This window comes from Pongo abelii, chromosome 13 (assembly GCF_028885655.2).
Source record: "Pongo abelii isolate AG06213 chromosome 13, NHGRI_mPonAbe1-v2.0_pri, whole genome shotgun sequence".
NCBI lineage: Eukaryota > Metazoa > Chordata > Mammalia > Primates > Hominidae > Pongo > Pongo abelii.
The window spans coordinates 123,281,600-123,303,921 of record NC_071998.2 but is presented as its reverse complement, the minus strand read 5'-3'; the positions used below and the strand labels follow the sequence as shown (position 1 = coordinate 123,303,921).

Genomic DNA, 22,322 nt, shown 5'->3' with positions numbered 1-22,322 from the left:
TCTTGCTTTCAATCGTTTCATTAAAAGTGACACTAGAAGAGTACAAGGGATCCTAAGTAAAGACATTTTAAACTTGTTCTTTTTTATGTTAGGGATAACATGGGGTTTTTAGCCATATAGCATATAACCTGAAATTCAGCACAAATAAAACTTCCTCTTGCCTGGTCTCTGAAATCTTGAGTTTAGGGACCATTAGTGGAAATACACTTCCTTTTCCTTTTCCCTTTCCTTTCCTTCTTTTTTTGTTTTTTTCTTTCTTTTTTTTTTTTTTTTTCTGAGACAGGGTTTGGCTCTCTTGCCTGGGCTGGAGTGCAGTGGCACAATTATGGCTTACTGCAGCCTGGACCTCCTGGGCTCAAGTGATCCTCCTGTCCCAGCCTCCTGAGTAGCTGGGACTACAGGCACGTGCCACCATGCCTGGCAAATCGGTTGCTTTTGCTTTTGGTTTTGTTTTTTTTAAAGAAACAGGCTCTCACTGTGTTGCCCAGACTGATCTCGAACCCCTGGCCTCAAGCAATCCTCCCACCTCAGCCTTTCAAAGTGCTGGAATTACAGGTGTGAGCCACCACCCCTGGCCAAAATGCAGTCTTTATTCTTAGGTGTCAGACCATACTGCAAGGTGGAAGTCCTCTCTGGGATGCGCATGGTTGCGAGCACTAAAGACTCCCAGGTCTCTAAAGGTCACCTGCCGTCTTGCTGATGCTTGGTTACTTTTCAATGGTGCATTATATTTTGCAAAACAACACTTTGAAAAAGTGTTAATTTAAAAAGAGAATTCCCAGCGGGTGGTGGTGGTGATACAGGTCTAAAGTTAGTGACATGTTTTTATCAAAAATTTAAAATAATATTTATCAAGAAAGGGGAACAGTCTAGGGCCTGTTGTTTAAGTGGAATCCTTTATTTTTTGTTCAAGAAAAAGTGAAGTGATGCCTTGCAACATAAGGTGTCCCAAGACTTTAATCGACATGTAGACTCCTAAGAGGCAAAGCCAGGCTTTGCATCTCACTCAGCTCTGCTGTGGTGTCACCAGAGAGCCGGTGGCTCTGAACCATAAGTGACAGAGAAGGACCAAGAGCAACAGATCCAGCGTCACTGCCTCTCCTTGTGGTTATTGAGCTGATCTCTTGGAAAGTCTTTAGTGGCTTTTCAACTTGAAAAGAACAAATTTGAAATAAATAAATTGATCCATTAACCTGTTACAGGAAGGTTCCCACTGTGCTTAGTACCCCCAAATCATCTCTGATAAGGTTGACTAAGCCACACTCTAATAGATTTCAGAGTAGTGGACCATAAAATGACCATTAACCAGCTTGCTTTGTTTATGAGAGTCAGGCACTTAATGCCATGGCCTCGCGCTGGAAGCACATTCCACTGTGGTATGTTTCAACTCTGTGAAGTCATTGATCGGATGAAAATGACCAGTTAGCAAGTAAGTGTTTCCTGGGCTGTAGGCTTTATGAATAATGTGTTCTTCAGTTAAAATCAGCACTTTAAGCAATTGTTTAAACCTAACCATTTGGGAATGAGGGAGAGAGCTTCATGAATAATTTATTTTCAGAAGAAAAGATTAAGGGATCTGAACTTTTTCACCTTCCCAAACCTTTTTGACTTAAGTGGAAATACCTACAAATGCTGTAAATCCAGATAAATAAAAGTCATAATGCATACACAATGTATGTAAGTTTATTGTACTTTCACTTTTAGAAAGCCTTTATTGAAAAGGTGTAAGCATGTAAATACAATGAGTTTAAAATAAGAACTGAGTATGGAATTGCTGGAAGGGTTGTGGGATTTTAGATGTAGCATTGAACATGCATTAGCATAATACCATGGGAAAGCTTAAAATATGGGTAATATGTCCTTGTATCGGAAAGGACTTCATCAAAGCAGACCAGTTTGATCCCTTGTGCTTAAACATTATGCCTTCCACTTTCTAAAACAGACCACTGTCTTATAAGAATTGCACGTCCTTGGTTCAAGGTTTAAATAAGAGAATTTAGGATGGGGGTTAGGTATCAAAATCACAAATCCAAATTCTCCTTGCCACCTTCTTCCTCTTGTTCTTATGTTATTGAAAATACCCAGTTTTGTATTTGTGGTCCTGTCTGATACTTGGCTAGAGTGATTTGTCTTAGTGGCTGAAATTTTCATTGACCATCTTGGCAGTGAAGGAGTTACTGAAGGCACAAAGGAGCCTGAATATTGCTTCACAGGCATAATACCAACACTACCACCATCACCACCATCACTATCACCTCCAGCATCGCCACCACCATCACCTCCACCATTACCATCACCACTACCATCACGTCCACCACCACCACTGTCACCTTCACTACCACCACACCCTCCACCATCACCACCATCACTTTCACTACCACCATCACCACCACCACCATCATGATCATCTCCACCACCATCACCTCCACTACCATCACCCCACCACCACCACCACCATCACTACCACCATCACCTCCACTACCATCACCACCATCACCATCACCACCACCATCACCTTCACTACCACCATCATTTCCATCATCACCACCACCTCCTGTCACCATCACCCCTACCACCACCATCACCACCATCACCTCCATCACCATCACCTCTACCAGCACCATCACCACCACCACCATAACCTCTACCATCACCACCATCACCACTACCATCACCTCTACCATCACCACCATCACCACTACCATCACCATCTCCACCCCCACCACCACTATCACCACCTCCACCCCCACCACCAGCACCTCCACCACCACCATCACCATCACCACCTCCATCCCCACCACCACCCCCCACCACCATCACCACCACCATCATCACCAGCACCACCATCACCACCAGCACCAGCACCATCACAATCGCTATCAACCGCCACATCACTGCTGGCAGCTGTTATTTATTGAGTGATTACTCTGTCAGACACTGTTCTAAGCACTTAACACTGATTACCTTATTTAATCCTAACAACCTTCTGAACTAGGTGCAACTACAATCTTCATTTTATGAATGAGGAAACTAATGCTTAGAGTGATTAATTACTTCCCCAGGTTCACTGGAGCCCATATTTTTAACCCTTTCAGCTTCTATACCGCCTTCTCCACTCTCCTCACAATCAGATCGTACTTACTCTGGGTGGGTAGTCAACATCATAGAAGGGCACACTCACTTACTCAGTATTCATTTTTTAACCCCCTTAACAAATTGGAACGCAGTCAAGAACCAAGAAGTATGAGAGGAGGCCTAACCGAAAGTGCTGTTACCGGTTTCCCATACTGTCAAAGACCCTCTCACAAAGCCCATTTTCTCCGGGTTGTCAGGGTAACGAATTTGGAAACATTCAGCACACATACTAACAACAGCTAGGAGCCAATGCTTATATAACAAGAGAGGAGACGGGCAGAACTATAAATATAAAGCACAGGAGCCGATGCTCATAACATTCACAAAAATTAAGTTGTTTTCTCGTTAGGAATAAATGTAAGTATATCTTTGTTTTAAAAAGATACTCATAAAAATAGAAAAAATTAAGCATAGACATTCGAAGAGATAGGCTTGAAGGATCTGAAACCTTTGCTAATGAGAAAGGGCACATTCTCCAGCAGTGGTGGACAAATGAGGGGAGGCTGGGGCACTGAGCCTGGCTCCTTACAGCTGTTGGTGTCATAAATACTTTTGCCACGATATAGGTATCTTCCTTGTTCCCATCTTCTTCTGCTTGCTGCTTCTGGGGGCTTTAAAAATTTTCATGTTTAAGTTAGGGGGCTTCCCATTTTAAGCTAGTCACACTTGAAATATCTCCCTTGAAATTATCTAAACTTAATTTCTGGCCATTTTGTTTCAGAAATGCTAACCTCAGGGGGTCTTTGTTCTCTACACTAAAACTTAATCTATTTGGAAAAATTCCATTTCCTCTCTGTAGAAATTGACTGGCCATGGCTCCCGTGAATGATACGGTTGCTATTATCCCTGAACACTGTAAAAATGAACTTTGAAACAGTTGTGTAGGACCCAAACAGAAAATGATGTATGGCTTGGAAATAGTTTAGCTGAACATTATGCTTTAATATTTTACTGGCCATTGCAGCACAGGTTTAGAAATATATGTTCGGCTTTTTAAAGTTTTATTTTTGTATTAGAAACTTTCTTGCAAACCAAAATAGATGAATCAAGTGTATTTGAATCAATGCTGAAATGTCATCCACATCTGCAGATGAAAATCATTAGCCAGTTACTTAAAATTCAGATAAAACGAAACCGTCTTACTATGAACTTCATCCAGCTTTCCTCTTCACTAAAGGAAAGAATGCCAAGAATATTTACAAAAATTGATTTAACAGGATTACTGTTGTAGTCCAAAAGATTTAAAGAAAATACCAAAACAGATACTAATTGAGCATGAAATAGCACCCAGCCGGGGTGGAGTTGAGTATGTCCAAGCATCCACTTTAAACACAAACTCATGATTTCTTGAGTCTGTGTTTGAAAATAGATCAAGCTTTCTCAAAACCTAGTGGGATAATTTCCCTTACATGTAAACTATGACCAGAATTTATTGCTGGAACAGTAAGAGTGGATCAGAATATAATACTCCTATCACACACACAAAAAAAATCACACACCGGGCACAATGGCTCACACCTGTAGTCCCAGCACTTTGGGAGGCTGAGGCGGGCGGATCCCTTGAGCCCAGGAATTCGAGACCAACCTGGACAACATGGTGAAACCCTGTCTCTGCCAAAAAAAATACAAAAATTAGCTGGGTGTGGTGGCACATGCCTGTAATGCCAGCTACTCAGGAGGCTGAAGTGGGAGGGTGACTTGAGCCTGGAAGGCAGAGCTTGCATTGAGCTGTGATTGTGCCTCTGCAGTCCAGCCTGGGTGACAGAGTCAGACCCTGTCTCAAAAATAAATAAATAAATAACAGTGGAAACTTTTTTACATGTGGCTGTAAGAGTATCTTAAATCTGCCTTTCGGAAGAGTTTATTGGTTCATAATGCTTATCAGTAGCCACATTTTAAATGTCTCTATCTCAGACTAGTGTATGGGGGAAAGAAAACATTCAGAAGGATCTGAGTTCCAATCCCAGCTTTGCCTACCACTAGATAGAAGTCTTTAAACAAGTCAGCTAGCCTGTCCATCGAGTAACAAATTTGGACTAGCTATCCTCTCAGTTGTCTTCTGTCTCCAGGATTATATGATTCCTTTGGAGACTATCATTATAATTCTTAAATCTATCAACTTTTGGAATATATTTCCAAACATGGATTGATTCACTGAAGTGCCTTTCACTTCATGGAGAAAATAGCGCTAAAGGTGCACAGCACATATTGTCATCTTTCAGAGAGAGAGAGCAGAAGAAGGCTTTTTAGCCGTAGAGTGTTTAGGGCCCCTGTGGATATGGCCAGGCTGTGCTACCCTAAGTGGGAAGGGACTGTAGAAAGCAGCGCCTCCGCAGCATGAGGCTCCTTCGCTAGTTCATGAAAGCAGTGGTTCTGTCCTGTGCCCTGCTGCCTTCATCAGGCCTTGAAACACAGAGGCCAATGGTCAGTCATTATTTACAGTGGAAATCTGGAAAAAGGCTATTTCTCAGGGCTGTTCAGTGGGCCCTCAGAACCTTCATGAAGATGATGAAAAGTTTCCAAGTCCTGCTAATACTCATACTACAGCTAATCAAGTGAAAATGCTTTACATTGTTTAACAACAGAAAACATGCTATACTGTTCTGAACTCAACAAAGAAAGAAACCTTTGAATTAAGGCTGAAAAATATCAGAGAGCATTACAGGCAGGGAAAAAATCCTGTTCTGTGTTTGGGATGTGATTACCCAGAGCCGCCGCCCAGACAGCTTCAAGCTTCTGTCTCTGAAACAAGCAGCCATTGTGTTGCCTTCTTGCCTGCTGCGACATATGCCACGTGTGGGCCATTTTTATGGGCATGTGATGGGTTTCAATGTCAAGACTGTTGCCCAGTGGGCAAAACCCTCACTTATTTTGGAGGGTTAAAAATGTTGATAAGCAAGAGTTCAGCCTCCTTGTTTTCGTACCCATTTAGATCAGCAGAGACCTCTCTAATGACACTCTTCTCCAGTTCCGCTGAACTGTGGCAGGAATAATTCCACTCATAATGAGGCAGGTGTCCAGCTTTAACCCTGCATGCCTCTACAGGCGGTCATTTCTTCGACTCTCCTGGCAGCCTCTCTTCTGCTAGCATTCTTCCCATTGTTACGTTTTGCCTAATATTTAACCTCAGTGTTTCCTGCTGTCACTCTGTCTTATTATTCTCATCGACTGAGGATAATTGATCTGTCTTCACTCAGCAACTTCCATTTGCATGTTTTAGGAGTAACTGTGTCATCTCTTATTTTGTGGTAGACACTCTCCCCTTGTTGTTAAGGCTTTGTATACCTGTGTTCAAAGGGATTACTGGCTGTATTCATCGTCTGTACATACGCTCCAGTTTGTCATCCTTCATTATTATTCATGTTGGTACTACACCTGTTTTTACCAAAATGGAATGATTATCTCCCATTTTACATGTAATCCTTTATATTAACACAATTCTAAGCAGTTGACTTTAATGCTGTTGCGTTGTTGACTCATTCACAGTGTGATTCACTACAGTCTCTGTCAGGACAAAGGTGAGATCTGAGTGAGAGAGACTCTTTGCTGGATCATTATGAGCTGTGTCCCTAGCTCTTGAACTGTACCCACTCAAATATTTCTTGTGTGCATGAGCGCACACACACACCCCACTTCACAAGTCAGAGCGTCAAGCTACAGCCTTCATGGGGTAGGTGCATATGGTGATATTTGGAGCATTAAACAGAGTGATTGATACGACACAACTGAATCTGAGTTACAGCTGCATCTGTTAATTGTAACAGATCTCCTGTTTACAAGAGTGGGTGTCTGAAATTTAAGAATTCGAAGACCTGCATGCTTATATTCCTGGCTTCTATTTCTAAAGCCGTTGACATTTAAGTAAATAATTGTTTTTATCTGTTCTATTCTGAGATCCTCAAGTGAAAGACAGATGAGGTATGTGCCCTTTAATTACACATGCCCCCTGAGCATCCTACACAGCCACATTAGGGCAGCCTACTCAGCTACAGTAAATATTCATTTGTGAACTGTAGTGGGCAGAGTCTTTCCTGTAAATTTCCTTGATTACAAAACTTGTTTCCTGGGGTTCTTGTTAAAATACTCATCTTTAGTCCTCAGGCTTAGTTGCAATAGTTCCTTCTAGTTACAAGTTTCTTCAGAAATTTCTAGTAATGGGCCCCCCTAGATAGTGGCAAAGACCACGTATTTTATGCCAGAATGGTACTTGGAATTGTTCTGTTGTTATATACTGATAGATTTCACTGAAATCTATCAAGCATAATAGATTCCAGTTATTCCCAGAGGTTAAGGAATAGGGTATTCTGATTAATTTGAATTTTCTGGAATAATTACGGTATGTACCATTCAAAGATGGACAGTCTTTATAACTTTTAATTGCTTCTTTGTGCATGTAGTAAGCTCTTAGGAAATGTGTATCGAACTGACTAGAGCTGGAACGACCCTTAGAGATTACCTTGTCTAAAGAAGAGGAAACCGAAGCCAGAGGGCTGGGTGATTTGCCCGCTGTGGCCCTCTGTACAAGGAGGAGAGCCAGGATGGAATCTAGACTTTTCCAGAGCGGCGCCAGGATTTTTTCAGCTGATTACACTGCCCTATATGCTTTGGGTTAAGGTGAGGTGGTGGAGAAAACTGTGGCAAAAGACCCAGTTACTTGGATTCTGCGTCAGAGTTTAATGTACTGAGTTATCTTCACCATATAACTGACTACTTAGTGCGGGTATACATGTGTGTTGTACTAGGAAATGTGCCAGGCTTCTTCCGTGCCTTACGCGTTTAGTCTTCACAGCCACCTTATGAAAGAAGATACTGTTATTGTCCTCATTTCAAAATGAGAGTTGAAGCCCAGTAACTCACCTACTTCACAGAGCTGGGAATTGGATCAAGGCAGTTGGATGCCTGATTTCATGATCTAAACTATAGCACTGTCTTCCTGTTTTATTAATTGTTCCCATTCAACATGAAAATAATTTTCTATCCAAAAATTGTTTTGAGAGAAATATCTTACTTCAGTAGTAATGTACAGGTTTAAATATGTCAAAAATGTTTTCTCTATTCAAACGCATGTGAAACTCTTAATAGTCCAGACAGGCAAATAAAGAGCCAAAGGGCTTCACAGGATGAGGTTGTCCTGCTGAAATTCTGCTCAGCACGTGGAGTCTGCGTCTCCTCTCCAGCTGTCTCTGAACACGTTCACGTCCATTTTTACCCAGGTTGTAGCTGTAAAGACCGGTCACAGGCTCAGATGGGAATGCAGCAATGATTATAAAACCAAGCTTGGTGCCTGAGTCTTTCAGGACTGTAGTTTCACAGGCACAGGTGATAAGGCAGCTGCTGACCTCATCTGGTTTGGCACCACAGTGGGAGCTGATGGCCTCCCTAACACTGACACAGCCTGCAGAGCAAAGCAACCTGAGTTTTCATTGCCTGAGTCCCTGGGGGATCCTGTCTCTTGCCTTGTCTAACCAAGACTTATTAAAAACCAGTTAATTTGGCCGGGTGCAGTGGCCCACGCCTGTAATCCTAACACTTTGGGAGGCTGAGGCAGGTGGATCACGAGGTCAGGAGTTCGAGACCAGCCTGACCAACATAGTGAAACCTTGTCTCTACTAAAAATACAAAAAAATTAGCCGGGCATGGTGGCTCACACCTGTAATCCCAGCTACTCAGGAGGCTGAGGCAAGAGAATCGCTTGAACTCGGGAGGTGGAGGTGTGCAGTGAGCTGAGATTACTGCCCACTACACTCCAGCCTGGGCAACAGAGCGAGACTCCATCTCAAAAAAAAAAAAAAAACCCACTTAATTTGACTCTCATCCTATTAATATTTGAGATTAGTGCTGAGAATTCAATGCATGTTCTAAGCATTTTTAAAAAATCAACTTGATTGAAGTATAACTTACATAAAATATACCAATTTTATGTATTTTATGTTTATGAATGTACAGTTCAATGAGTTTTGACAAATATATGCATCTATGTAAATATCACCCCAAATAAGATAGGAAAATCACCCCAGAAATTTCTTCATGCTCCACCCCAGTCATCTGCTCCCTCCCAGTCTGCACTCCAGGCAGACTCTGGTCTCCTCTCTGTCACTCTAGATTAAATGTGTCTTCTTTTTCTTTCTTTTTTTTTTTCAATAGAGACAGGGTCGTCTTGAATTCCTGGGCTCAAGCAGTCTTCCCACCTTGACCTCCTAAAGTGCTAGGATTACAGACGCGAACCATTAAGCCCGGCCAGATGTGTCTTTTGAGAGTTCATCTATGGTGCATGGAAGCATGTTTTGTGTCCCAGCTGCTTTTGCTCAGCATAGGTTCTGAAGATTCATTCAAGTTGTTCAGGCATTGTATATTCTTTTTATTATGGAGTAGTATTTCATTGTATGGATATACCACAATGTGTTTAATCTGTTCACCTGTTTACAGACATGTGGGTTGTTTTAGTTTTGGGGGTAATAAAAATAAAACTGGACCAGGCTCATGGTCTGTAGCTCATGCTACATTGTAATCCCAATGCTTTGGGAGGCCAAAGTGGGAGGCTCCCTTGAGCTCAGGCATTCAAGATCAGCCTGGGCAACATAGAGAGACCTTATCTCTACTAAAAAAAAAAAAAAATTAGTTGGACATGGTGGCACACACCTATAGTCCCAGCTACTCAGGAGGCTGAGGCAGAGGGATTGCTTGTGCCCAGGAGATCACATCTACAGTGAGCTATGATCACATCGCCACACGCTCCAGCCTGAGCAACACCCTGTCTCCAAAAAAAAAAAAAAAAAAAAAAAGATTAAAAGAATAAAACTGCTGTGAGCATTTGTGTACAAGTGTTTGTGTGGATATAACATTTTACTTTTCTTGGGCAAATATCTAGGAGTAGAATTCTTGAATCTTATGTTGTATGTGTATATTTACCTCTATAAGAAACTGCCAAACAGCTTTCCAAAGTTGTTCTGCCACTTTGTACTCCAACCGGCAGCGAATGCGACGTCTCCTTGCTCTGCATCCTCACCGACATTTCATATTGCCAGTCCTTGTTATTTTAGGCATTCTAGTGCAAGCCAAGTACATTTTGCATTTTCCTTTGATTATTGATGTTGAGCCTCCTTTTAGGTGCTTACTGGCCTGAAAATTGGCGTGTCCTTGTTACAAAGTAAGTATCTGTTCAGATCTTTTGCCCTCTTCTAGTCCTACTCTGCTGAAAGTGTGTGTGTATGTGTGTGTTTTTTTTTTTAAATCATCAATTGGGTGTTGAATTTTGTCAAAAGTTTTTTCTGCATTTATTGAGGTGATCAAATGATTTTCCTTTATTTTAATATGGTAAGTTACATGGCATGGATTGATTTTTTTAAAATTCTTATTAAGTACATGTAACATATAATTTAACCACTTTTAAATGTTACAATTCAGTGGCATTAAATACATTCACTTTTTTTTTTTTTTTTTTTTTTTTTGAGACGGAGTCTCACTCTGTCACCCAGCTGGAGTGCAGTGGCGTGATCTCGGCTCATTGCAACCTCTGCCTCCTGGGTTCAAGCAATTCTTGTGTGTCAGCCTCCCGAGTAGCTGGAATTAACAGGCGCCTGCCACCATGCCTGGCTAATATTTGTATTTTTAGTAGAGACGGGGTTTCGCCATGTTGGCCAGGCTGGTCTCAGACTCCTGACCTCAGGTGATCCACCCGCCTCAGCCTCCTGAAGTGCATTTACATTTTTGTGCAGCCATCACCGCCATTCATCTTCAGAACTCTTCATCTTGCAAAACTAAAACTGTGCCCACTAAACTGTAATTTCCAATTCCCCCTCCACTATCTCCTGGCAGCCACCATTCTACTTTCTGTCTCTATGGATTTGACCTCTGTAAGTATATCCTAAAAGTGGAATCAGACAGTATTTATTTTTTTCTGACTTAGCATAATTTCCCCAAGGTTCATACCTTTAGCAGGTGTCAGAGTAATATTTCATGGTATGGCTAGAACACAGCATGGGTTGATTTCTGAATGTTAGTCCAATTTTGCATTTCTGGAATACACTTCATCATGATATATTATCTTTTTTATATATTGCCAGATTCTATTTGCTAATATTTTATTAAGGAATTTTGTATCTTTGTTCATGGAAGAGTATTGTCTATAACTTTCTTTTTTTTTTTTTTTTTTGTAATGTCTTTCTCTAGTTTCAGTATCAGGATAACGCTTGATCCATTAAATGAGTTGAGAAATATTTTTTCTCTGTTTTTTGAATTTCCATATGATTAATACTGTTTCTTCCCTAGATAGTTGATAGATTTAACTGAGGAATCTGTGTGGGTCTGGAGTTTTCTTCATGGGAAGATTTTTAATAACAAATTCACTTTTAGCAAAATAGATGTAAAGCTTTTTAGATTTTTATTTCTTCTTATGTCAGTTATATAACTTATATCTTTCAAAGACATCTACTTCGTCTAACTGTCTAAGAGACTGGTTCATAGTATTCTCTTCTAATGCCTCTAGAATCTGAACGATGTCTCATCATTCATTCCTGATATTGATAAATTATCTTCCCTCTTTTTGCTCTTGATCAGTCTAACTAGCGACTTCTCAGTTTTGTTGATTTTTATTTCCATAACTTGCTCTTGGCTTTGGTGATTTTTCTATATTTATCTGTCTTCTGTTTCATTGATTTACACATATTATTGCCTCCTTGTACTTACCTTGGATTTAATTTTCTCTTCTTTTTCTTTTTTTAATGGAAGCTTAGATATTCGATCTTCAAGTCTTTTTTCTTTTCTTATATAGGCTTTTAAAAACTATACATTTCCCTCTGAGCATGGTTTTAGCTGCATCCCACACGTTTTAATATATTTTTATCATTCAGCCCAAGGTATTTTCTAATTTCCCTTGTTATTTCTTCTTTGACCCATGAGTTGTTTAAAAGTGTGTTTAATTTCTGAATATGTGGGAGCTCTTTATGTTATATTTTTGTTATTTATTTTTAACTTCATTTGTGGTCAGAGAACATATTCTGCATGATTTTGAGACTTGTTTTAAGACCCAGCTTATGGTCTGTCTCGGTGAATGTTCCAGGTGCACTTGAAAAGGATGTACCTTCTACTGTTTTGGGATATAGAATATATATGTCATTGGGTTAACCCTGTTCAAGTCTTCTGTATTCTTACTTTCTGTCTACTTGTTCTGTCGATTACTGAGAGAGGCGTGGTATTGACTATTTTTTAGGAGCATACACATTTAGGATTGTTATATCTTCTGGATGAGCTCATCCTTCTAAGCTTTTTAAAAAATAATAATAATTTTTATGACCTTCCTTGGTTATAAATGATGGGTTTTGTTCACCTCTGAAGTTGTCCCCTTTCTCTGGGGAGAGGAGTTTCTTTGGGGTGTCATGCTATGGGAGAGAAATAGGTAGTAGGGCTCAGAGGGGCAGTGGTAGCATTGATGAGCAGAGGGGTCAAATTGATTCACTTTCTTTCTCCTCTGATATACAATACAAAAGAGCTTCTGCCAGAACTTGAAAGACTGCCACAAGACTTCTCAGCTTCAGGAGATCACAGCTGAATCTAGTTAATGGTTTGTTGAGGCCACCTTAAACCTGTAGAGGGCACCCTCTAAAAGTTTGTTGAGGGCATTGCAAGCATCATCCACCTGTCTCAGGTAGACTCCTAGATTTGGCTCTACTGAGAGAAGTATGTTCTGGTGTGGTTTTTAACTCCTTTGAAAAGGGCAAAAGGGATTTTGGAGCCACTGAGCGTGCATGCTGCTGGCTGTGGGAAAGACATTGTTTATCAAGGAGGCCCTCCTCCTGTGCTCACATCACACATTCCCAGACACACATCCCAATGTGGTCAGCTCCCAGCTGATTGATCACTGGCAACCCTTGCTTAGTGGTGCTACTTACCTAAACACCCTGGCCACTCCTAGGGTGCTTGTCCATTTCTCCTCCTTCAATATATGCAAATATATGCATGAAAACTTTTTTAAAAAGATATAAAGGCTGGGCACGGTGGCTCATGCCTGTAAACCCAGCACTTTGGGAGACTGAGGCGGGCGGATCACCTGAGGTCAGGAGTTTGAGACCAGCCTGGCCAACATGGCGAAACCCTGTCAAAAATTAACCAGGTGTGGTGGTAGGGGCCTGTAATCCTAACTACCCAGGAGGCTGAGGCACAAGAATCACTTGAACCCGGGAGGCAGAGGTTGCAGTGAGCCAAGATCATGCCACTGCACTCCAGCCTGGGCAACAGACAGAGACTCCATCTCAAAAAAATAAAAAATAAATAAAAAATATAAAAGTGAAGATTTATTTAGAGTGGGGGAAAAAACCTCCCACAATTTACGAACAAGGCAAAACCCTTTTGGAACGAAGCTGTTTAATTACCTGCCTTACTGTAAGATAGTGTTTCTAAACTCAGTCATTTGCAAACCAACTGTAGAATTTTTGCCATAACCTTTGGTCAGCTGTTCTATTATTTGTATAGTATTTTTAATATTATTAAATAATATAATTTTAATTATAATTTGTATAATATTTGTATAATTTTTTAAAGCCTAGCCTCTATGGTACCATGACTGAGCAATGCTATCTGTGAAATCACAGGTTTTATTTGCTAGTTGTATATTGTTCTGTACATACAGATATTGAAATGAAAAATGTTCATCCATGTATCACCTAAAACCACTTTTATGTGTATGACATTTTGGAAACTGTTAGTCTGTGCAAATTCACACCTGCAAATATGAATTTGACAGTAAACTTAAAGGAAAAAGCAAACTTTGCAGTGGCCTGAGAAGGACTACTTTGTGGCTGCAGTTTGGAGGTGCCAGGGCACTTTAGGAAGGAAGGGGAAATAAGAAAGGCAGCAGAAAACCAGACTGGGGTACCTGTTTCTCAGGGAGGCAGATCCTTCCATTATCCTGTTGGGATGTCTTGAATTTCTAAACTAGCCACATCCACAGTTAAAATACTCCAGGGGGAAAAAATTATTAAATGAATGTTGTTCAGTTAAGCAGAGTGCACTGTAAATTTTGTTTCATTACTAATCTAGAATACTTATATCACTGTTACCTTCAGTTGGTTTAAATATTCTCCAATTTACCATGTTTCTTACTCTAGCAGGGTTGGTTTTAATGTCAGTGTTTTATTTAGGAAGAACTTTTTGTTCTGAGAAGAAATTGTCTAAGGAAAAGATTTCCAGATTGAGGAGACTTTAATAAAGGGACTGTTTCCAAAGGTGTGGGCAGGGTATAAGGAACCCATAAGGAACTAGGGCAGTACCTGGGCTAGTGTCCATGGGCGGAGCTGTTATTATCCTTCCCCCAGGGGTAAGAGGAGGGCATACTTACTGCAGCCCAGAGTGAGAGAGGGAGCTGTGTGGAGAGGGATCCTGACAGAGCTGTGATGAGGGTTGCAGCCAGTTCCTGGGGACTTTGTAGGCAGGATAAATACCCTGACCTCACTGCTTTTCCACCTTCCACATCTCCCTTTGGCCAAACTCAGCCAGAGGGCAAAGGAGCCCATGGATGCAGTCCACATGGGTCAGCTTTTTGGGGCACAGAGCACTGTGGAGAGGGTGAAGGCTCTGGTCATTTCCCACCCAATGCTATTTACATAAGGTAGTGGGGCAGGGGGTGGAGAAACAGTGAACATGAAACATAGCTGCTGCTGCCCCCCTGCCGCCAGGAACAAGGTCTGTGATGTCATTGGTCATGGGTGACTTCTGCTTCCCCCCAGTTCATGTCCCTGTTATCCTCTGCTGCTGGTGCCTCTGCTGAATGGTGGGATGAACCAGACCTTTCCTGCTGTAGGATTGGAGTCATTGGTGTTTTGCTGTTACTGAGTTGTCACAGCTAGCCCTCAAGGACAAGGACCCTTGGCCTCGTGCTTCTCCTGCCCTCTGAGTCTCCGGCCAGTACCTAGTATTGGTCAGAACACAGCTGGAAGCCAGAGAGCAAAAAGGCTTGTTGATGTAATCTGTGTGTAGGCCAGCCTCCTGGGGCACAGTGCGGGATGGCAGAGGGACAAACGAAAGCTCTCCAGCATAGTCCCTATTCTAGAAGCCAGATCCATTTACGCCAGCCCACTTCCTGACTAGGTCGTTTCAGGATCATGCCAAATATGAACAGTCTGTCCACTCTCTCGTTCGCCTTCTTAGAAAAATAATGAAAAGAACTGTGTTTACTAACTGAAATGCATTGATGTAGTAAAATGAACCAGAAACCTGAAAGAACATCCCTGCTTTTAAAGTTCATGCTTCGAGGTGTTTTCATGACTGCAATTAACTTTTTGAGGCTTTGTATTTCTGTAGACACAAACAGAAGTTCCTAACCTTTTTGTGCAGAAAAAGACAATGTTTGCACACATAAAAGGAACAGCTAATACCATTATTTGCCTATTTTGTGTTAAGTGCTTTATGTGCTGTGTTCACTCCTTTACTTCTCATAATGATTATGTGAAGAGGATAGTGATGCTACCTTATTTCACAGATAAGGATTCCAAAGCTTAGTGAGGTTAAAATAACTTGTCCAAGATGAGGGCACTGTGAGAACTTGAGCATCCAGGTCCCTGTGATTCCTAAGCCCCAGCTTCAGACTCTGTTGTGCTGAATAGAGTTGTAAGGAGTCCACATGCAAGATTCATTTATCAGTTGTCTATTGAGAGCCTGCTGTGTGCTGGACAGTGTGCTGGGGGCTCATGGCAGGGAGAAATATGGCCTGTGCCTTCCCCCTGTGGAGTTCTCAGTCTAGTGGGCAAGGTAAACATTAAATAGTCATTCCCCCACATGTGTGAGATAGACTGTGATGTGTACTATGAAGGACAGGGGAAGGATACCGTGATTGATGACACTTGGCTGGTGTGCATTTGAGGGCCTTGGAGAAGGCTTCTCTACTGAAAGTTCTGTTCAGCAGACACCCGAAGGCAATTCACTTAAGAGGTTGGGGGGTGAGTCCTGAGGTGGGAAAATCTCCTGGAGCGCCAGCCGAGGCACTTCGCCCAGGAAGATCTGTTTTTGTTTGAGTTACTTTCCGTTTGTCATCATCTCAGTCCTGCTTTATAATCCAGCTGCCCTACAGTAATGCCGTCAGTAAAAGGGAGAGGAAGGGCACAACTTCACTATGTCTGTTCACTTTGTTGGATGACATTTTGTGATTCAGAAATTTTTACTACTTGTAGAAGAAACAATTACAGAACAAAGTTGTGTTTACTCTGGGATCTTTATTTCTCTTTGTTTCAGTCTACTTAAATCAGTCCTGTTTACCACATGTTTATTGAGTATGTATTATGTGCAGAATTATTGCAGGAATTAAAGACGTGAGCCTCAGACTCTCCCCTCAAGGAGTTGATTGTCTGATGAATGACGATCAAACTTACTGTCATACAAATAGCGTGTTTGTCCCAGGAGGCGTTCTGCGGTTTCCTCAGATGTGTTGACTGTTTCTGACTCTGAGTGTGCATTTGCTTTAATGTATGGTTATGACTAGAACAAGTCGTTCGGTGATTGTGATCATTCTCTTTGGCGTTTCCTTTTGTGAAATCTACCATGTACATTCTCAGGCACATTAAAAAAATCAAATGGAAATGAAATAATGGTTCTACACCTGTGCGGCAAACTGAGTAACTGGAAGCAGTCACCACATCCGAGCATTGCCAAGAGGTGCCACAGTGACAGTCCTCAGCCCTACCTGGGCCGAGAGGGAAAGCCGTTGGAATGTGGGAAGGCAGGCATCATCTGAGCTCGCCAGCTCCTGGTTGAATGTCTGCCGCCCACAGGTTGCTTTACTTTAACTCCATGTGAATTGTTGCATCTCAGTTCACCACCTATCTGAGCTCCAAGTGTCACTTCACCAGATCTGACAGAAATGGCTGATTTAATAACTATCGTTAATTGGTGTTGCTGGAAAGCTCAACATAGGTGTTTTATTATTAGGGTTTTTTTTTCTCTCTCGTAAAGATGTAAGAGCTTGCAGAGCAGGTAGATGTTGAGTGACATTAAAATTCTTTCCAAAACTTAGTATGTTGCTTAAATGTTTTAGGGAAAACTAGGACCCACAAGATACCTGAGTAAATTTGTAATGCAAGAAGAATAGAAATTTAGAAATTATTAATTATATTAATATTTTTGGTTATTAATATAAAATAAAATGCAAAGCAAGTATTCACTGTTTTACCCCTCCCTGTTTCCTGCCAACTTTGCACATTAATTGAGAGTCACAAAATAAAAAACCCAGCAGGTGAACTTCAGGAAGTTTAACCTGGTTGTCCTGTTTCTCTGGAGACAAGCCTTCTGCCTTGAAGAAACTGGAAACCCCATGAAGGCAGAGACTGCCTTAGTCATCACTGCATCCCTGAGCTCACTTAGGCACTGCGTGAATATTTACCAAATGACTAGGAAGAAAGAAAACCATCAATTGATTTCATTTTGTTACTACACTACTAAAAGATTTCTCAGTTGTTTTATGAGAAGCCTGAAGAATGACAAAAATGAAACCTGCTTTTTCCAAGGAATCCTCACAGACCTGATAAAAGCACTGCGGTGTGTAAGAAAGCGCTAGAATGGGGAATCGAGAGATGTGGATTCTGGGCTCAGCTGTGCCACTCAGCCATAGTGTCTTCCTGGGCAAGTCACTTAGCCTTCTTTTTTCTATCATTTGTAAAACAGGAGTTTTCTGCTTGCCCTGCTTACTTCCCAGAGTTGGCGAGAGATTGAGCGAGGCAAAGAGTGCAAAAGTGCTTTGAAAACTGGAAAACAGTGCCTGCTCTGTCACTCGCCCTCCTCTAGCAGAAAGGCCAAGCTCGGGCCCCAGCCATCCTCCCCTCTCACAAGGCCTGTGAGCCAGCTGCCATAATTGTTTTCTATCCTTAGTACTTAATATCATTCCTAGAACACAGTCATTGTTGAGGAGTAGGCGCTCAAAAATGTTTATTAATAGATACTGTAGGAATAGTAAACAATTCTTCTCTAAATCATGTGTAAGAAGAACCCTATTTTATGATGGTGTTTGTCACATGCTCTAGTTCATGACGTGCCCATGAACTCAAAGGGCGACTTGACACCCTGTAGCAGGAAGAAGGTAGGCAGGTTGCTTTATACGTTTCAGCATGTGCTGGGCCCTTGTGCATTGATTTCGACTTCTGGAAATGGAGGGGTAGCTTTTATTTGCTTGCCTGGGTGATTCTCCTACATTTCATCAGGTAATATATTCACATGGCTCAAAATTCAAGAGCTGCTAAGGAGAAGACAGGATCAAGCTCCCCGTCTACTGCTGCCTGGTCACCATTTCCCTCCCAGGAAGCAGCTCTTCTAATCTTGCCAGCTCTGCCTGCCTAAGTGTTGAGTTGCCATAAAGAGATCTTGAAGTTTTTGAGTGTCTTTCCTTGGAAGAGAACAACACAGTAGATAAGTAGCCAGTTGTGTTAGGATGAGAAGGGTGTGTAGTGAGAGATGGTGTGGAAATCTAAGCTAGTGTGTGTTTATTTCTGTCTGCAGTACATCTAGTCTTGCTTTTAGTTGTACAGTTTTGTTTTTTGTTTGTTGGTTGGTGTTATTTTTGTTTGTTTGTTTTTTGTTTTGAGACGGAGTGTCTATCGCCCAGGCCGGAGTTACAGTGGCATGATCTTGGCTCACTGCAACCTCTGCCTCCTGGGTTCAAGCTATTCTTGTGCCTCAGCCTCCTGAGTAGCTGAGATTGCAGGTGCATGCCACCATTCCCTGCCATTCCCTGCTAGTTTTTATGTATTTTTAGTAGAGAGGGGGTCTCACCATATTGGCCATGTTGGTCTCGAACTCCTGACCTCAACTGATCCTCCTGCCTTGGCCTCCTAAAGTGCTGGGATTACAGGCGTGAACCACTGTACCCAGCCTGGTTGTACAGTTTAGAAAGTATTTTTGATTTTCTTGAGCAAATAATCAGAAATGTTTCACAGCCGTGATATAAATATTTTATAAATCTGAGAAGTAAGCAAATTTGACCTAAGCTTCCAATCTCTTTCTTCAGCATCTTGAGATCAATAGTCGTAGTTTCAGTCAATCTCATCTCCTGAAGTAATTAAACAAGCCCCCGTCTGTTTCCACCCACTGTCAAAGGCCTCTCAGTCTCATCACTGTGGACAGGTATGGAGGGAAATCTTAAATCATTTTCAGATCATGCAAATGATTCCCTTCTTGATATCTATTGGGCATTACCCTTTTCCCCAAAAGGTGGTCTATTAATATATGGATTCCTAACTTTTAGATTTTGTACGGCTGGAGAAAATGAACAGCATGTATTTTACACATTGTGTGGGGTAAGTGCTATTTAAATCCGGCTCGAGCTGCTAAGCATCACACTAACATGGGATCACTGGCTAGGGCCCAGATTTGTTGTGTTGTTTTTTTTTTTTTCTTTTGAGGAGGGGGTCAGTCTTTAGAGAACTAAGCCATCTGTCCAGTAAATTATTTTAAGGTTTTAATAACAAATAGTTTGCAATGTATTTGGATGTGTGGAGTAAAAAATTAATGTTTTGCAAAGGCGATATCTTTAGAAATGTCTTCCACATTCTGTTGTGTTATCATTTTGGTATTGTAATCCCAATTTGGTAGCGTGCATCTTTGTACTAATGTTTTGCAGAATTAATTAGTTCATTAAAAGCAACATTTTAAAATCGGCATGTCAATAACAGTGTGTTTCTTTAGAAGGTTTTGCTTCTAAGAGGCACTGAGCTTCTACTAAAACAGATGCAGGGATTCTGTAGCTGCATATTAAGCTGGAAGACTATAAAGGATCTCTGCAGCTTTCTTTAAGGTTTGTTTTGTGGAGTTCTCTGGTTGCTGTTGTTGGTGACTTTTGATGGCTAATGTAATGAACCCCTGACACCTCACATCTTCCTCTGCTAAAGAGAACTTTGTATTGTAGTTGTTTTATAATGGCCTAATTTGGGTCTACATGGCTTACTTTTAATGTACAGTCTGTTCATTCAGGAAATATTTAAGGCATGCTTAGTGGGTGCCAGGCACTGTGACAAGGTGCTGGGATTCAGCATCAAAGAAGACAGCCATAGGTTCCCATAGAATTCTGTAGGGGAGTTAGGTGTTGAATAATCACTCAAAAAATTATTTAATGACAAGGGGGACAGGAGCACAAAGCAAATTTAAAAGTACCATAAGAGATAAAATGGGGTACACTGACTGATGGGGTGCCAAGGGAAGTGTGAGACAGTACTTCCCTGAGGAAGCATCATTTAAGATGAAACTCAAAGACGGAAGCATGAATAGGAATGACCCAGGCACGGGGGTGAGAATACTTGTGAGAAGAATCTTCCAGACAGAGTGTGCACAGTGTCCAAGATAGAGTGAGCCTGCTCAGGGATGTGGAAGAAGCCTAGATGAGGCTGTAACAGTCACTGCAGCTGGAGCGAAGGTCTCCTTGGCCCTCCTAGGACTTGAGACTTTAGTTCACCACTCAGCTGTGGCTTAACAGTGATACAAAAAGCGGGGAGCCCTTTACTTATACAAACAAGGAGCATGGGTGTAAAGCATGAGAAATGTGGCTTTAGAGGGCAAAAGTGGTTACCCCAATCAGATGACCTCTGAAGTCATGGAGGTAGGCCTTTGATTTTGTTGGAAGGATGAGTAACAGTCAGAGGCAGGTGTTTAAAAACAAGCACAAAAGATACATGTTGGCAAGAATGTGGAGAAAAGGGAACCCTCACACAGTGTTGATGGAACTGTAAATTAGTACAGCCATTATGGGAAATAGTATGTCGGTTCCTCAAAATGTTAAAAATAGAACTACCAAATGACTCAGCAATTCCGCTACTGGGTATATGTCCATAGGAATGAAGTCAGTGTGTCAAAGGGACATCCACATCCCTATGTTCATTGCAATATTGTTCACAATAGCCAAGATGTGGAATCAACCTAACTGTCTTATTAGTGGATGAATGAGTAGAGAAAATGTGGTGTATATACACAGTGGAATATCATTGAGCCTGAAAAAGAAGGAAATCTTGTCATTTACAACAACATGGATGAACCTAGAGGACATTATGATAAATAAAATAAGCCAGGGACAGAAAGACAAATATTGCATGATCGCTTTTTTTTTTTTTTTTTTTTTTAAGAGATAGGGTCTTATTTGTCACCCAGGTTGGAATGCAGTGGCACAATCATGGCTCACTGCCTCCTTGAACTCCTGGGCTCAAGTAGTCCTCCCATCTCAGCTTCCCAAGTAGCTGGGACTATAGGTACATACCACCACACCCAGCTTACTGCTAATTTTAGTGACTCGCTGCTAATTTTTTTTTTTTTTTAGAGACAGGATCTTGCTATGTTGCCCAGGCTGATCTCGAACTCCTGAGCTCAAGCCATCTTCCTGCCTTGGCCTCCCAGTGTTGGGATTATAGGCATAAGCCACCGCACCTGGCCACGATCTCACTTCTATGTGGAATCTAAAAAAGTTGAACTCATAGAAGTAGAGAATAGAATGGTAGTTACCAAGGGCTTGGCGTGGGGGTTGGGGAGAGATACTGATCAAAAGATATAAAATTTCAAGTAGGTAAGAGGAATAAATTCAAGAGATCTATTGTATAACACGGTAACTATAGTTAATAACAATGTATTATATTCTTGAAAATTGCTAAGACAGTAGATTTTAGGTGTTCTTATCAGACACACACAAAAATGCTAAATATGTGGGGCAGTGTATGTGCTGATTAGCTTGATTTAACCGTTCCACAATATATGCATATTTCAAAACAGCAGGTTGTACATGATAAATATATACAATCTTTATTTGTCAATTAAAAAATAAAAACTAGCCTACGGCTCTATCACAGAAACATGATTTAAAGATGATCAGAATTAATAGATTCTTTGTACCCCGTATGCCATTTCAGTTATGTTCACTTCTGGGCTGCAACAAATATATATATATATTTATTTATATATAAATAAAAATAGCTTTATTGAAAAATAAAAGTTAACCATTCAGAGAAGAACAAAAAAGCAAACCAGGGACCACAGTTCTAGAACAGGGCTAAAGCAGGGATGCTTAACTTGGGGTCCATGAATGGACTTTAAAGGTCTATGAACTGCAGAAGATTGTATATAAAATGTTGTACAGACATGTGTTTTAATTTTCATACCTTCTCCAAGGGATCTGTGACCCAAGAAAGACTAAAAAACAGCCGGGCGTGGTGGCTCACACCTGTAATCCCAACACT

General features: G+C 41.3%; 1 protein-coding gene across 3 annotated transcripts in view; it reads left to right on the top strand.

The window, feature by feature from the left end:
- Positions 1 to 22,322, top strand: part of MED27 (mediator complex subunit 27) — a 224,933-nt gene that overhangs the window by 113,664 nt on the left and 88,947 nt on the right. The window contains exon 4 of one of the 3 annotated variants that reach the window (XM_054519553.2): positions 9,280 to 10,328. Within the exon in view, the coding sequence (XP_054375528.1) occupies positions 9,280 to 9,328 (49 nt within the window). The 3' untranslated portion in view covers positions 9,329 to 10,328. 3 annotated transcript variants of the gene reach the window in all.